The 17,218-nt window shown below is 37.4% G+C and overlaps 1 protein-coding gene across 1 annotated transcript in view; it reads right to left on the reverse strand.

Annotated features, from left to right (window-relative positions):
• Positions 1 to 941, reverse strand: part of LOC105185295 (solute carrier family 22 member 21) — a 63,445-nt gene extending 62,504 nt beyond the window's left edge. Inside the window, exon 1 of the mRNA XM_025299582.1 lies at positions 353 to 941. Coding sequence (XP_025155367.1) covers positions 353 to 387 — 35 coding nt within the window. The 5' untranslated portion in view covers positions 388 to 941. The remainder of the gene's footprint in view (positions 1 to 352) is intronic.
• Between the last annotated feature and the right edge of the window lie 16,277 nt (positions 942 to 17,218).

The following is a 17,218-nucleotide window of genomic DNA, read 5'->3' on the forward strand; positions in this document are numbered from 1 at the left end:
CATGAACTCCCACTTCTTTCAGCCGGACCATTATATCGAACTGCGTGGTAGCAAATTGTTAAATAAATGATCATAGAAATCTACTAATCACCATCACATTGATCTCTAGATAAAAAAGAAGAAAATCCTCAAACCTATACACTACAAACAATATTGAATTGCAAATATATGTGTGCTACTGCCAACAGGCCTAAATAATTTCATCAAACGAGTTTTTTTATGAAAGCAAAAATTACCAACTTTATAAAAAAAGAAAAAAATACAGACACACATATACACGCAAGACACCAAAGATATGTCTCGACGTAGCAATTGACAGAAAAAATTAAGAAATCCCATAGTAGATACTTACTTCATTGAACCCATGACGGCACCGTATCGAGGCATATACGCGTTCTTGCACTCGTTCACGTGTAAAAATCAACGAACTCGCGAACGAAAAGCACGTGCACTCGCTTGATCGTTTACGATTGCAAACCCTCCGCCTTGCCGCCGCTGCGCTTCTCTCCGCTCCGCTCCGCTGTGTTCCGCTTTGTCTTGTATTCGCGTATAACCGCGTGCGCGTCCAACGCACTTGCGAAAAGAGAAAAAGGAAAAAAGAACTCGGTCAGCCACGCAGCGCTTAGTCACACGACGACAAGTTAAAGTCTGCGGATGGAGGTGTATGTGAGATGAGAATAAGAGGACGCAGCAGATGATGACGACAGCGACGACGACGACGACAACGACGACGATGATGATGATGATGATGATGGTGATGACGACGGTGGCAGCTGACAACCGGCGGTGGACGACAGAAAGTCGCGCGTTTTAAAGCCGCCGTCATCGGCGGGTGAGTGGCCATTTTTTCGCGCCGCTTCTTATCTGGCTCATTGTTGAAAGTTGGGTCAACAAACCGCGCACGCATGGGATACGGCACGGGTCGTATCGTCGCATGAGAGACTAATCAGCTCAACGGCCGAGCGACTATCACTTCTTTTTGCGTAGCATACATCACAAGCGGTGTCTATTAGTCATATCTATTCCTCAGTACGGCATGCTTGTCTGCGGCTGTATATATATATATATATATATATATATATATATATATATGTGTGTGTGTGTGTGTGTGTGTGTGTGTGCAGCGAGATCGGGATTCGCGGTGGATTTTTGTCGCGACTCGTGAGATCGCGCTCGCACACCAGCAGCCACCCGTCGCGCGCGTGATCGATGAATTATCACGGAATACCTTGAACTTCAGTCAACAGTCTCGATTGACGCGGATCACGAACGACGACGACTCGTGTCGTGGCTCTTCATCGGTTCGCGGCCAATCTCTTCGTTCCGGAGACGAAAGTCTATGTACATGTGAATTACGGAGAGACAATATAAACGACCACAATTCGTTTGATTCGCTCGACCGTTTTATCGTGGCTGCTGATTCCGAAGAGTTTACTCGCGGAGACAAACTCTCGCGTGCTTCTTGTGCGCGGTTGTAGATATCAAAACCAATCGTCGAAGCAAACTTCGCGATCAAACTGATAGTTATGCTGATATATAATATTGAGCATTATTTGATTGAATTATGCTTGAAAATCTAGTCAACTAAGATAATCAAAATTAATATCGAATAAATTGTAATTACATAATAATAATATATAAACATATAATTACATAATAATAATATATAATGATATATATATAATGATATATAAACATATAATGATAATTTCAATTTATTATTATGATTTAATTTAGTGTAAATTGATTAATAATAATAATTAATTTCAATAACAACTAATTTCATTAATTGAAAGATTTAATTATTCATTATTACATATGGAACGATTAAATACGAATATTGATTTGCCAATTATTTTAGTCAATTAAAATTTTAATCGATTAATATTCAACACTGGTAATCCAATAACAAAAAAGAATATAGTTATTACGCATGCTAAATATATACGATGAAGAAATAGTAATCAATGATGAGCGGTGTTTGTGTACATGATATTTTATAACTATTTAAAGACGTAACAAAGTATAGACTGTTAATAATTAGAATCGAATAAATTTCATAAAACTTATAGTAAGCAATTGCAAAATAACTGTTTGAGAATAACTAGTCACGCAACATATACAAGTCTTAGACATTAGAAAAGTTACTCCTTACCTAAAATGTTTATTCAAAAAATGTTAGATAGGACATTTCTTTTACGACAAAAAAATTGATATTTCTATATATGATAATTTAATCATGATATACAGGGTGAGGAAAAAATACTGAGACCTCGAAATAAATCGAAAATTTTTATGAAAAAATGTTTCACACAAAAGTTGTAGGGTTTCAAGTAACGTATTGTATTGCAATATCAGTATGACTTTGAATAGCTTTGCCAAGGTCACGTGAAGGTCATCTTAAATTTCTTAAACAGAACTTCCTAGTTTTCATTATACATTCTTGTAGCTTATCTCGAGGACTTTCCAAAACACTATAATTGAATGTTTTTTCGTTAAGTATTTTGCGGGTTACAAGATTTAAAAGTTACAGTACTGAAGGCATTAGCATTACCCAAGGTGTACCGCATAGAGGTTGTACGCCTGCGCGATTTCGACTTTCTCTTAAAATACAAAGTGAAAGGAATATTAAATATTTCGATTTTCGAATTCGAGCAACAGTTAAGAAACAGCATTCGTAGCTGTCGTTACTTGCATCAATTTCATTCAGTCATTCTTCTTCGGCATTCTCTTTAGAAAAATTTTAAATTGATCCAATTGATATTAATTTATTCGATTTAACTAATTCTTCCGCTTGTCAATATGCTACGTCTTTCAGAACGAGAACATATATCTTTTCTGATGATGAGAAGATGGGGTAATCGATTAAGATCGTACAGGTTGCGTGAAAAGTTCGCGGAGCGGCATCTGTAATTAAACGGTAGAATTATAAATTGTAGTCGGTTATATAGAATTATTCTTCACATGAATCTAGGTTAGGTTTCATTTCCATCTGTCAATTCTTTCTGTGTTTACAAGCCAATTGAAGTTGACGTGTCAGTATATTTGTTTGCAATGGAAAATTTGAAACAGCGTGCAGTGATTGAGTCCTTTATTAAAAAGGTTTAAAGGCAATGGAAATTCATTCCGAGACGGTAAATGTGTTAGGGAAATCTGCTTCTTCAAAAACAATGGTTTGTAAATGGGCACTTAAGTTTCAACGTGGCCGTACAAGCATTGAAGATGATCCACGCAGTGGACGTCCAAAAAGCGCATCAATACCAGAAATCATTGAGCAAATACATGTTATTGTTTCTGAAGATCCAAGTGTAACTACGCGTGAAATTGCTCATACCATAGGCCGGTGCTGGGAATTAAATGAGCAGCGCGAGCCGATTTCAGAGGCAACGCCCGCGCTTCCCCCACTACCTCTCGAAGCGCGGCGGCCGAGCCGCCGATCGCGCGTAAGACACTGCCTCAGGAACGGTCGCATGTACAATATAAGATGAGATCGTATCCTCCGTCAAACCAAAATTAAAATATTTTTTTATCCTTAAAAAATAATTCTTACTCTCATTAATGATGAAATATTACGCTTTTATTTCTAATATAATAAATTCTCTTTAATAATAATATAATGATGACAATAATTAAGAATATAATTATTAAAGTTTTATTAATAGATTTCCACATCAGCCATGAGGTACTATTGTTGATGCGTTTTTTTTTAAGAAAATCCAATTAATATTTCTGTAAAAATTGGCCATTTTGCGCTCTGTACTTATTCTTCCTCTTTCGTTTTTATATTTCTCACGATGCATTTCGTTTTCCTGTTGAGCCATATATTTCATTTTCATTAATTTTTAGTGGAGTAGGTCTACTGGGGAAACCACTTAAAAATACGCAATAGTACCTCATGGGTGATGTGGAAATCGATTGGCAAAACTTTAATAATTATATTCTTAATTATTACATCACTATATTATTATTAAAGAGAATTTATTATATTAAAAATAGAAGCGTAATATTTCATCACCAATGAGAGTAAGAATTATATTTTAGGATAAATAAATATTTTAATTTTGATTTGACGGAGGGTACGATCCCAACTTATATCGTATATGAGACCGTTCCTGAGGTAGAGAATCTCACGCGCGATCGGCCGCCGCGCTTCGAGAGGTAGTGGGGGAAGCGCGGATGTTGCCTCTGAAATCGGCTCGTGCTGCTCACTTAATTCCCAGCACTGCCATAGGCATTTCAAATGAACGGGTACGGCATATTTTGCATAAAGAATTACAAATGAAAAAGGTATTTGGAAAAGTGGTGCCGCATACGTTAACAATTCAACAAAAATTTGCTCGGAAGCAAATTTCTCAGCGTCATTTGGATCATTTTAAGAAGAATAAAACCGATTTTATGCGTCGTTTTATAACTATGGATGAAACTTGAATCTATCACCATGATCCTAAATTGAAACAGGAACATTTACAGTGGACTGAAGCTGGATGTTCAGCTGCAAAGCAAACAAAGCATGAAAGATTGGCAAAAAAGGTTTTGGCATCAGTTTTTTGGGATGGTAAAGGGATTTTGTTAATTGACTATCTGGAAAAAGGTAAAACAATTAACTCTGAATATTATTGTAACCTTTTGGATCAATTGGACGCAAAAATTCGTGAGAAAAGACCTGGTTTGCAGCATAAACAAATCATTTTTCACCAAGACAACGCACTTGCTCACACAAGTGTTTTGTCAATGTCTAAATTCAATGAATTGAAGTATAAATTGCTTGATTATCCATCATATTCGCCAGATTTGGCACCCAGCGACTTCTATCTACTCCGAAACCTGAAACAATTCCTCCGTGAAAAGCATTTTTTGTCGAATGAAGAAGCTATAGCAGCCGTAGAGGCATATTCGCAGACCTTCCAGAAATACACTTCCGCGATGGAATAAAATTATTGGAGAGCCATTGGGCCAAGTGTATTGAAGTTATTGGAGAATATATTGAAAAATAAAATCATTTTTAGAATTTGGTATTCTTTATTTCAATTTCGCTCCGCGAACTTTTCACGTAACCTGTAATATGATGTAAAGCTTTTTAATGAAACATTTCGTAATCAAGATATTGCCATTTCAAAATCTACTGTTGAAAGAACAATAAAGCATTTTGAGGAAACTGATAATGCGAAAATCGTGCAATATCAGGTAAACCTGCATCATCAACAAATCCAGAAAGATCATTAGATGTTTTACAATCCTTCATCGAAAATCCGCATGATTCTACCCGCAAAGTAGGACAGCATTATTTATATATATATATATATAAAACACATAAACATATATATTTTAAAGTGATTATTAAATGAGGAAAAAATTTTAATGATAATATGACGCGAAAGGGTGCGCTCCATCTGATTTCTTATATAGCGATGGATCTGAACATACCGCGATCGTCGCCTCGGCCATTGAGTGCGGAGCGATGGCAGGGGGACGGTGGGTGTTACCTTTTGAATTTCGCCCGAAATGTGCACATCGTTTTCAGCTCTGCTCTACATGCTTAATCCAGTGATGTTCCAATTCTTTTATCCCTTCAGGAAAATAGGAAATCTTGAAGCCTTCAAAATATGTATCCACAGGGGCAATGACCTCCTCATTGGACGAAAATTTCTTTTCCCCGAGCCAGATCTTGAGGTTTGGAAATAGGAAGAAGTCCAGGGGCCAAATCAGGAGAATAGAGTGGATGGAGCAGCGATTCGAACCTTAATTCGTGCAATTTTGCCATTGCGACATATGGAGGTGTGAGTTGGAGCATTGTCATGGTGAGCTGCTGCCACGCTTACTTTAAACGTATGCCATACGTAAATTAAGCGTCGCTTTTGGCTGAAACTTGATATGAGGCAGTTTGAAGAGTGTTACTTCTTGGCTATATACTACAAAGTTCATTGTGTCGCCATTTCGCGGAAATTTACCTTATTTATCGAATGACCTTCGTATACAAGGTGTCCCGGGAGGAAAGGTCAATATTTCATAGGGGTATAGAATGAGAATAATATAAAGCAAAAATGTTATATAAACATGGTGTCGTTTATTACTGGTTTCCGAGATACAGCTATGTTAAATTACACGTCGGAATTGTCTAATATGAGTTGAAGTTTACTGCAATTACATTGTAATACATCTATCATAACAAATTTTCGAATATTTCGCCCCGTACTTCGATTTGTTACATCTTGTGAGAACGTGGCGGGTTGCGCGCCGGAAGGCATTTTCACGACCCCTAATTTGGTCAACAACAGTTATTACACGTGCAATAAGTTCATCCCGTGTATTCACTTTAGTTTTATACATCTTGCACTTTAACCAACCCCACAAGCAGAAATCCAGGGGAGTTAGGTCGGATGATCTTGGTGGCCACTGCACTGTTTCACCGCAACCGATCCAGCGATGTGGAAACACTGCATTTAAGTGTTCTCTCACAAGATGTGTGTTATGAGGAGGTGCTCCGTCGTGCTGAAAATACATTGTTCTTCGTGTAGCCAGGGAAATATCTTCTAGTTGTTGTGGAAATATATTTTGTAAAAAGTCGAGGTAACTCTACCCTGTCATACGATTTTGTAAAATAACGGGACCAATCAGCATTCCATCAATCATACCATACGTTGACGGAGAGATGAACTTGGAAATTTTGTACAACAATGGCGTTAGGGTTATCTTGCGACCAACGATAGGTGTTACACGTATTATTTATGCCATTATGCGTAAATATTGCCTCGTCAGTGAAAAGTATAACGGGAATCAATTCACGATGATTCTGTAGCCACTAGCAAAACTGTAGACGTGTGGCATCTCCTTCATGGAGATTTTGTACTCGTTTCGGATGAAATGGAAACAGATGTTGGTCATGCAGTATCCACCAGACACGTGTCCGAGGAACACCAGTACGTGCAGAGACCCTTCTTGTATTAGTCGTAGGGCTCCTTTGTACCATTTGAAATACATTTTCTTCTTCCTCAACATTTATCTCAACTCTACGTTCAGATGTGATGTAAGCACTGGGAAGTGTACCATTTTCACGTAAGCTGTTAAACACGTTTGAGAATACTCTTCGGTCTGGAATGCGACGCATCGGAAAACGGCGATGATATTTTTCAACGGCTGCGAGAGCACTGCCATCGCAATACCCATAAACATAAACCATATCTGCATACTCTACATTAGAATACACGTGCGGTATGTTTGCAGTGTGTCACAAACAGCAGGACAGATCGACAGGTGTGTTTCGCTAACTTTTCCAACTGATATACAGCCTACAGCACTCCGTTACGGTGAAGAATAAAATCCCAATGACGCGCCAACTTTAAATTCTGACGTGTAATTTAACATAGCTGTATCTCGGAAACCAGTAATAAACAACACCATGTTTATATAACATTTTTGCCTTCTATTACCTCATTCTATACCCCACGAAAATTTGACCTTTCCTCCCGGGACACCCTGTATATCTCACTATTATTCATATAATTATGTAGTACTTTATTAATAATTATTTTGTTTTAACATACTTAATCTTTTTCTATTGGTATAAATAATTATTGTAGAACATTATATTGTACATATTATTGTTGCACAATTATCCTCCAGTTTATTTTAAAAATATCTATTTCTATTTACTTAAGCAGTCCATCCCATATAGCACAAAAGTTGCAGCAACATTGTTGCAACGTTGCAACAATATTGCTGCAACTTTTTGTGCTGTATGGGATTTCCGTTTTACTAACTAATGTCATTATAGTAGGACTTACCGTAAGGGCCCTCACACATAAAATAACATAGATGCATATGCATAATATAATATAAGAGCTTAAAGACCAAGGTCGGTAAAAAGAGGAACGGAAAATTAGGTCCTCTCATCCACTTCACACGGTTTAGCTTGAAAATGATGGCGACCCATAATGGGTGAACTATAGCAATTCTCGGACATTGAGCCGTTTTTCTTTATATCAGGTGTAGTAAAAAGAAATCTATTATTTTTCCAATAGATGGATTTAGTTATCTGTATCTTGCGTTGTATAAGTCCAATCGGGTTCCACTAGATGGCGTTAGAAAGATGAGATTTCGTACTAAAAAAACTTTTCTGACAGTTTTGTGATTAGTTGACTCAATTTTGTTTGAGCGCACGTCAAAGATGGACACTAGCAAAGAGAAAATACGCTATATTTTACAGTTTTTCTTTGATAAAGGTGAAAACGCAAACCAGGCGGCTGAAAATGTGAATAATGTTTATGGTCCTGATACTGTAACAGCCAATCACGCGCAATTTTTTCGTCGATTCCGTTCCGGTAATTTCGATGTCAAAGATGCACCACGCACTGGAAGGCCAATTGTCGAAAATATCGATAAAATCATGGACATTGTCGAGTCCGACCGTCATGTAAGCACTGTTTCGATTGCCCAAGAGCTAAAGATTGCACAAAAAACCGTTTGGAACCATTTGAATAAGGCTGGATACAAAAAGAAGCTCGATGTATGGGTACCACACGAGTTAACGAAAAAAAACCTCATGGACCGAATTTCCATCTGCGAATCGCTGCTGAATCGCAACAAAATCGACCCATTTCTGAAGCGGTCACTGGTGATGAAAAGTGGATCACTTACGACAACGTCAAGCGAAAACGGTCGTGGTCGAATCGCGGCGAGCCGGCGGAAACGGTGGCCAAGCCAGGATTGATGGCCAGAAAGGTTTTGCTATGTGTTTGGTGGGATTGGCAAGGAATTGTCTACTATGAGCTGCTCCCCTACGGCAAAACTCTTAACTTGGAACTGTACTATCAACAATTGGACCGTCTGAAGGAAGCAATCGCCCAGAAGCGGCCAGCTTTGGCCAATAGGAGAGGAATTGTGTTCCATCAGGACAACGCCAGGCCACACACATCGATAGTGACTCGCCAGAAGCTCCGGGAGCTTGGTTGGGAGGTTCTTATGCATCCACCTTATAGTCCGGACCTGGCACCAAGTGATTACCATCTGTTCCTGTTCATGGCGAATAATTTTGCTGGTGAAAAATTCGCTTCAAGAGAGGCTTGTGAAAATCGACTGTCTCAATTTTTTGCCAATAGGGACGAGGGCTTCTATGAGAGAGGCATAATGAAATTACCTTCAAAATGGCAACAAGTTATCGAACAAAACGGCGCATATTTGATCTAAATCGGATCATTCTAACTATGGTAATTAGCCTTCAATTTCATGCAAAAATAATGGATTTCTTTTTACTACACCTGATATATCTAACAAGGGGAGGACGCATCGACCGGAAAACGGTTTGGAACGAAACTTACGGCGTTAATAGTACTTGACTATTAACTCATGATAATAACATACGACGCAATACCTCTTCGTTTTCGAGAAAAAACGGTCTAAAGAAAAGAGTCAACAAAGTGTACGAGTTAGTAAGAAAGGCATTCAACGAAACGGCGTAGCGCAACAGCGAAGGTAACGGACTACCGAGGTGCAGTGCTGTCAGGTGCAATATATTGCGACGCTACAGCGCATGCGTGAGATGACGTAGGAGCTCTATGCCAATGACGGCAATAAAGCGCATCGCAGGGTCCATGAAAGGGCCCGCGCTATCCGATCAGTAGCGGGATTCTGTAACTCGTTATAATTATAACGATACATGACGTTACGGTAACAATACCGACTTTCGTCGTGTGTAACGAGATATTGATACCAACTACGCGATTCTCTAACTCAGAATAGCGACACTCTGACGTTACAGAATGTGGTAACGAAACGTCGTTATTTAATGTTGTCGTTATGCGTGGAGAAAAGAGGAAATGATAGTAATGATTGACAATAATTAAGAATTATAATATTAAAAGTTTTTATTAATAGATTTCCACATCAGCCATGAGGTACTATTGTTGATGCGTTTTTTTTTAAGAAAAATCCAATTAATATTTCTTGTAAAAATTGGCCATTTTGCGCTCTGTACTTATTCTTCCTCTTTCGTTTTTATTTATTTCTCAGATGCATTTCGTTTTCCTGTTGAGCCATATATTTCATTTTCATTAATTTTTTAGTGGAGTAGGTCTACTGGGGAAACCACTTAAAAATACGCAATAGTACTCATGGTGATGTGGAAATCGATTGGCAAAAACTTTAATAATTATATTCTTAATTATTACATCACTATATTATATTAAAAGAGATTTATTATATTAAAAATAGAAGCGTAATATTTCATCACCAATGAGAGTAAGAATTATATTTTAGGATAAATAAATATTTTAATTTTGATTTGACGGAGGGTACGATCCCAACTTATATCGTATATGAGACCGTTCCTGAGGTAGAGAATCTCACGCGCGATCGGCCGCCGCGCTTCGAGAGTAGTGGGGGAAGCGCGGATGTTGCCTCTGAATCGGCTCGTGCTGCTCACTTAATTCCCAGCACTCCATAGGCATTTCAAATGAACGGTACGGCATATTTTGCAATAAGAATTACAAATGAAAAAGGTATTTGGAAAAGTGGTGCCGGCATACGTTAACAATTCAACAAAAATTTGCTCGGAAGCAATTTTCTCAGCGTCATTTGGATCATTTTAAGAAGAAATAAAACCGATTTTATGCGTCGTTTTATAACTATGGATGAAACTTGAATCTATCACATGATCCTAAATTGAAACAGGAACATTTACAGTGGACTGAAGCTGGATGTTCAGCTGCAAAGCAAACAAAGCATGAAAGATTGGCAAAAAAAGGTTTTGGCATCAGTTTTTTTGGATGGTAAAGGGATTTTGTTAATTGACTATCTGGAAAAAGGTAAAACAAATTAACTCTGAATATTATTGTAACCTTTTGATCAATTGGACGCAAAAATTCGTGAGAAAAAGACCTGGTTTGCAGCATAACAAATCATTTTCACCAAGACAACGCACTTGCTCACACAAGTGTTTTTGTCAATGTCTAAATTCAATGAATTGAAGTATAATTGCTTGATTATCCATCATATTCGCCAGATTTGGCACCCAGCGACTTCTATCTACTCCGAAACCTGAAACAATTCCTCCGTGAAAAAGCATTTTTTGTCGAATGAAGAAGCTATAGCAGCCGTAGAGCATATTCGCAGACCTTCCAGAAATACACTTCCGCGATGGAAATAAAATTATTGGAGAGCCATTGGGCCAAGTGTATTGAAGTTATTGGAGAATATATTGAAAAATAAAATCATTTTTAGAATTTGTATTCTTTATTTCAATTTCGCTCCGCGAACTTTTCACGTAACCTGTAATATGATGTAAAGCTTTTTAATGAACATTTCGTAATCAAGATATTGCCATTTCAAAATCTACTGTTGAAAGAACATTAAAGCATTTTGAGGAAAGCTGATAATGCGAAAATCTGGCAATATCAGGTAAACCTGCATCATCACACAAATCCAGAAAGATCATTAGATGTTTTACAATCCTTCATCGAAAATCCGCATGATTCTACCCGCAAAGTAGGACAGCATTATGTTATATATATATATATATATATAAAACACATAAAATATATATTTTAAAGTGATTATTAAATGAGGAAAAAATTTAATGATAACATGACGCGAAAGGGTGCGCTCCATCTGATTTCTATATAGCGATGGATCTGAACATACCGCGATCGTCGCCTCGGCCATTGAGTGCGGGAGCGATGGCAGGGACGGTGGGTGTTACCTTTTGAATTCGCCCGAAATGTGCACATCGTTTTCAGCTCTGCTCTACATGCTTAATCCAGTGATGTTCCAATTCTTTTTATCCTTCAGGAAAAATAGGAAATCTTGAAGCCTTCAAAATATGTATCCACAGGGGGCAATGACCTCTCTCATTGGACGAAAATTTCTTTTCCCCGAGCCAGATCTTGAGGTTTGGAAATAGGAAGAAGTCCAGGGGCCAAATCAGGAGATAGAGTGGATGGAGCAGCGATTCGAACCTTAATATCGTGCATTTTGCCATTGCGACATATGGGGTGTGAGTTGGAGCATTGTCATGGTGAGCTGCTGCCACGCTTACTTTAAACGTATGCCATACGTAAATTAAGCGTCGATCTTTGGCTGAAACTTGATATGAGGCAGTTTGAAGATGTTACTTCTTGGCTATATACTACAAAGTTCAGTTGTGTCGCCATCGCGGGAAATTTACTTATTTATCGAATGCCTTCGTATACAAGGTGTCCCGGGAGGAAAGGTCAATAATTTCATTAAGGTGGTATAGAATGAGAATAATATAAAGCAAAAAGATTATATAAACATGGTGTCGTTATTAACTGGTTTCCGAGATACAGCTATGTAAAATTACACGTCGAAATTGTCCTAATATGAGTTGAAGTTTACTGCAATTACATTGTAATACATCTATATTAACAAATTTTCGTAATTTCTTCGGATTTGTTACATCTTGTGAGAACGTGGCGGGTTGCGGCGCACGGAAGCATTTTCACGACCCCTAATTTGGTCAACAACAGTTATTACACGTGCAATAAGTTCATCCCGTGTATTCACTTTTAGTTTTATACATCTTGCACTTTAACCAACCCCACAAGCAGAAATCAGGGGAAGGTCGGATGATCTTGGTCCACTGCACTGTTTCACCGCAACCGATCCAGCGATGTGGAAACACTGCATTTAGTGTTCTCTCACAAGATGTGTGTTATGAGGAGGTGCTCCGTCGTGCTGAAAATACATTGTTCTTCGTGTAGCCAGGGAAATATCTTCTAGTTGTTGTTGGAAATATATTTTGTAAAAAGTCGAGGTAACTCTACCTGTCATACGATTTTGTAAAATAACGGGACCAATCAGCATTCCATCAATCATACCATACGTTGCGGAGAGATGAAACTTGGAAATTTTGTACAACAATGGCGTTAGGGTTATCTTGCGACCAACGATAGGTGTTACACGTATTAATTTATGCCATTATGCGTAAATATTGCCTCGTCAGTGAAAAGTATAACGGAATCATTCACGATTGTTCTGTAGCCACTAGGCAAAACTGTAGACGTGTGGCATCTCCTTCATGGAGATTTTGTACTCGTTTCGGATGAAATGGAAACAGATGTTGGTCATGCAGTATCCACCAGACACGTGTCCGAGGAACACCAGTACGTGCAGGAGGACCCTTCTTGTAAGTCGTAGGGCTCCTTTGTACATTTGAATACATTTTCTTCTTCCTCAACATTTATCTCAACTCTACGTTCAGATGTGATGTAAGCACTGGAAGTGTACCATTTTCACGTAAGCTGTTAAACACGTTTGAGAATACTCTTCGGTCTGGAATGCGACGCATCGGAAAACGGCGATGATATTTTTCAACGGCTGCGAAGCACTGCCATCGCAATACCCATAAACATAAACCATATCTGCATACTCTACATTAGAATACACGTGCGTATGTTTGCAGTGTGTCACAAACAGCAGGAACGATCGACAGGTGTGTTTCGCTAACTTTTCCAACTGATATACAGCCTACAGCACTCCGTTACGGTGAAGAATAAATTCCCAAGATTCGCGGTGGATTTTTGTCGCGATCGTGGAGATCGCGCTCGCACACAACAGCAGCCACCGTCGCGCCGCGTGATCGATGAATGGTATCACGGAATACCTTGAACTTCAGTCCAACAGTTCCTGATTGACGCGGATCACGAACGACGACGACTCGTGTCGTGGCTCTTCATCGGTTCGCGGCCAATATCTATTCGTTCCGGAGACCGAAAGTCTTATGTACATGTGAATTTACGGAGAGACAATATAAACGACCACAATCGTTTGTGATTCGCTCGACCGTTTTATCGTGGCTGCTGATTTCCGAAGAGTTTACTCGCGGAGACAAACTCTCGCGTGCTTCTTGTGCGCGGTTGTAGATATCATAACGACAATCGTCGAAGCAAACTTCGCGGATCAACTGATAGTTATGCTGATATATAATATTGAAGCATTATTTGATTGAATTATGCTTGAAAATCTAGTCAACTAAGATATATCAAAATTAATATGCAATAAATTGTAATTACATAATAATAATATATAAACATATTATTACATAATAATAATTATAATGATATTATATAATGATATATAACATATAATGATAATTTCAATTATTATTATAGATTTATTATTTAGTGTAAATTGATTATAATAATAATTAATTTCAATAACAACTAATTTCATAATCTGAAAGATTAATTATTCATTATTACATATGGAACGATTAAATACGATATTGATTTGCCAATTATTTTAGTCTTAAAATTTTAATCGATTAATATTCAACACTGGTAATCCATACAAAAAAGAATATAGTTTCATTACGCATGCTAAATTATATAGATGAAGAAAATAGTAATCAATGATGAGCGGTGGTTTGTGTACATGATATTTTATAACTATTTAAAGACGTAACAAAGTATAGACTGTTAATAATTAGAATCGAATAAATTTCATAAAACTTATAGTAAGCAATTGCAAAATAACTGTTTGAGAATAACTAGTCACGCAACATATACAAGTCTTAGACATTAGAAAAGTTACTCCTTACCTAAAATGTTTATTCAAAAAATGTTAGATAGGACATTTCTTTTACGACAAAAAAATTGATATTTCTATATATGATAATTTAATCATGATATACAGGGTGAGGAAAAAATACTGAGACCTCGAAATAAATCGAAAATTTTTATGAAAAAATGTTTCACACAAAAGTTGTAGGGTTTCAAGTAACGTATTGTATTGCAATATCAGTATGACTTTGAATAGCTTTGCCAAGGTCACGTGAAGGTCATCTTAAATTTCTTAAACAGAACTTCCTAGTTTTCATTATACATTCTTGTAGCTTATCTCGAGGACTTTCCAAAACACTATAATTGAATGTTTTTTCGTTAAGTATTTTGCGGGTTACAAGATTTAAAAGTTACAGTACTGAAGGCATTAGCATTACCCAAGGTGTACCGCATAGAGGTTGTACGCCTGCGCGATTTCGACTTTCTCTTAAAATACAAAGTGAAAGGAATATTAAATATTTCGATTTTCGAATTCGAGCAACAGTTAAGAAACAGCATTCGTAGCTGTCGTTACTTGCATCAATTTCATTCAGTCATTCTTCTTCGGCATTCTCTTTAGAAAAATTTTAAATTGATCCAATTGATATTAATTTATTCGATTTAACTAATTCTTCCGCTTGTCAATATGCTACGTCTTTCAGAACGAGAACATATATCTTTTCTGATGATGAGAAGATGGGGTAATCGATTAAGATCGTACAGGTTGCGTGAAAAGTTCGCGGAGCGGCATCTGTAATTAAACGGTAGAATTATAAATTGTAGTCGGTTATATAGAATTATTCTTCACATGAATCTAGGTTAGGTTTCATTTCCATCTGTCAATTCTTTCTGTGTTTACAAGCCAATTGAAGTTGACGTGTCAGTATATTTGTTTGCAATGGAAAATTTGAAACAGCGTGCAGTGATTGAGTCCTTTATTAAAAAGGTTTAAAGGCAATGGAAATTCATTCCGAGACGGTAAATGTGTTAGGGAAATCTGCTTCTTCAAAAAACAATGGTTTGTAAATGGGCACTTAAGTTTCAACGTGGCCGTACAAGCATTGAAGATGATCCACGCAGTGGACGTCCAAAAAGCGCATCAATACCAGAAATCATTGAGCAAATACATGTTATTGTTTCTGAAGATCCAAGTGTAACTACGCGTGAAATTGCTCATACCATAGGCCGGTGCTGGGAATTAAATGAGCAGCGCGAGCCGATTTCAGAGGCAACGCCCGCGCTTCCCCCACTACCTCTCGAAGCGCGGCGGCCGAGCCGCCGATCGCGCGTAAGACACTGCCTCAGGAACGGTCGCATGTACAATATAAGATGAGATCGTATCCTCCGTCAAACCAAAATTAAAATATTTTTTTATCCTTAAAAAATAATTCTTACTCTCATTAATGATGAAATATTACGCTTTTATTTCTAATATAATAAATTCTCTTTAATAATAATATAATGATGACAATAATTAAGAATATAATTATTAAAGTTTTATTAATAGATTTCCACATCAGCCATGAGGTACTATTGTTGATGCGTTTTTTTTTAAGAAAATCCAATTAATATTTCTGTAAAAATTGGCCATTTTGCGCTCTGTACTTATTCTTCCTCTTTCGTTTTTATATTTCTCACGATGCATTTCGTTTTCCTGTTGAGCCATATATTTCATTTTCATTAATTTTTAGTGGAGTAGGTCTACTGGGGAAACCACTTAAAAATACGCAATAGTACCTCATGGGTGATGTGGAAATCGATTGGCAAAACTTTAATAATTATATTCTTAATTATTACATCACTATATTATTATTAAAGAGAATTTATTATATTAAAAATAGAAGCGTAATATTTCATCACCAATGAGAGTAAGAATTATATTTTAGGATAAATAAATATTTTAATTTTGATTTGACGGAGGGTACGATCCCAACTTATATCGTATATGAGACCGTTCCTGAGGTAGAGAATCTCACGCGCGATCGGCCGCCGCGCTTCGAGAGGTAGTGGGGGAAGCGCGGATGTTGCCTCTGAAATCGGCTCGTGCTGCTCACTTAATTCCCAGCACTGCCATAGGCATTTCAAATGAACGGGTACGGCATATTTTGCATAAAGAATTACAAATGAAAAAGGTATTTGGAAAAGTGGTGCCGCATACGTTAACAATTCAACAAAAATTTGCTCGGAAGCAAATTTCTCAGCGTCATTTGGATCATTTTAAGAAGAATAAAACCGATTTTATGCGTCGTTTTATAACTATGGATGAAACTTGAATCTATCACCATGATCCTAAATTGAAACAGGAACATTTACAGTGGACTGAAGCTGGATGTTCAGCTGCAAAGCAAACAAAGCATGAAAGATTGGCAAAAAAGGTTTTGGCATCAGTTTTTTGGGATGGTAAAGGGATTTTGTTAATTGACTATCTGGAAAAAGGTAAAACAATTAACTCTGAATATTATTGTAACCTTTTGGATCAATTGGACGCAAAAATTCGTGAGAAAAGACCTGGTTTGCAGCATAAACAAATCATTTTTCACCAAGACAACGCACTTGCTCACACAAGTGTTTTGTCAATGTCTAAATTCAATGAATTGAAGTATAAATTGCTTGATTATCCATCATATTCGCCAGATTTGGCACCCAGCGACTTCTATCTACTCCGA

This window comes from Harpegnathos saltator, unplaced genomic scaffold, assembly GCF_003227715.2.
Source record: "Harpegnathos saltator strain DR-91 unplaced genomic scaffold, Hsal_v8.6 scaffold286, whole genome shotgun sequence".
In the NCBI taxonomy this organism is placed as follows: Eukaryota; Metazoa; Arthropoda; class Insecta; order Hymenoptera; family Formicidae; genus Harpegnathos; species Harpegnathos saltator.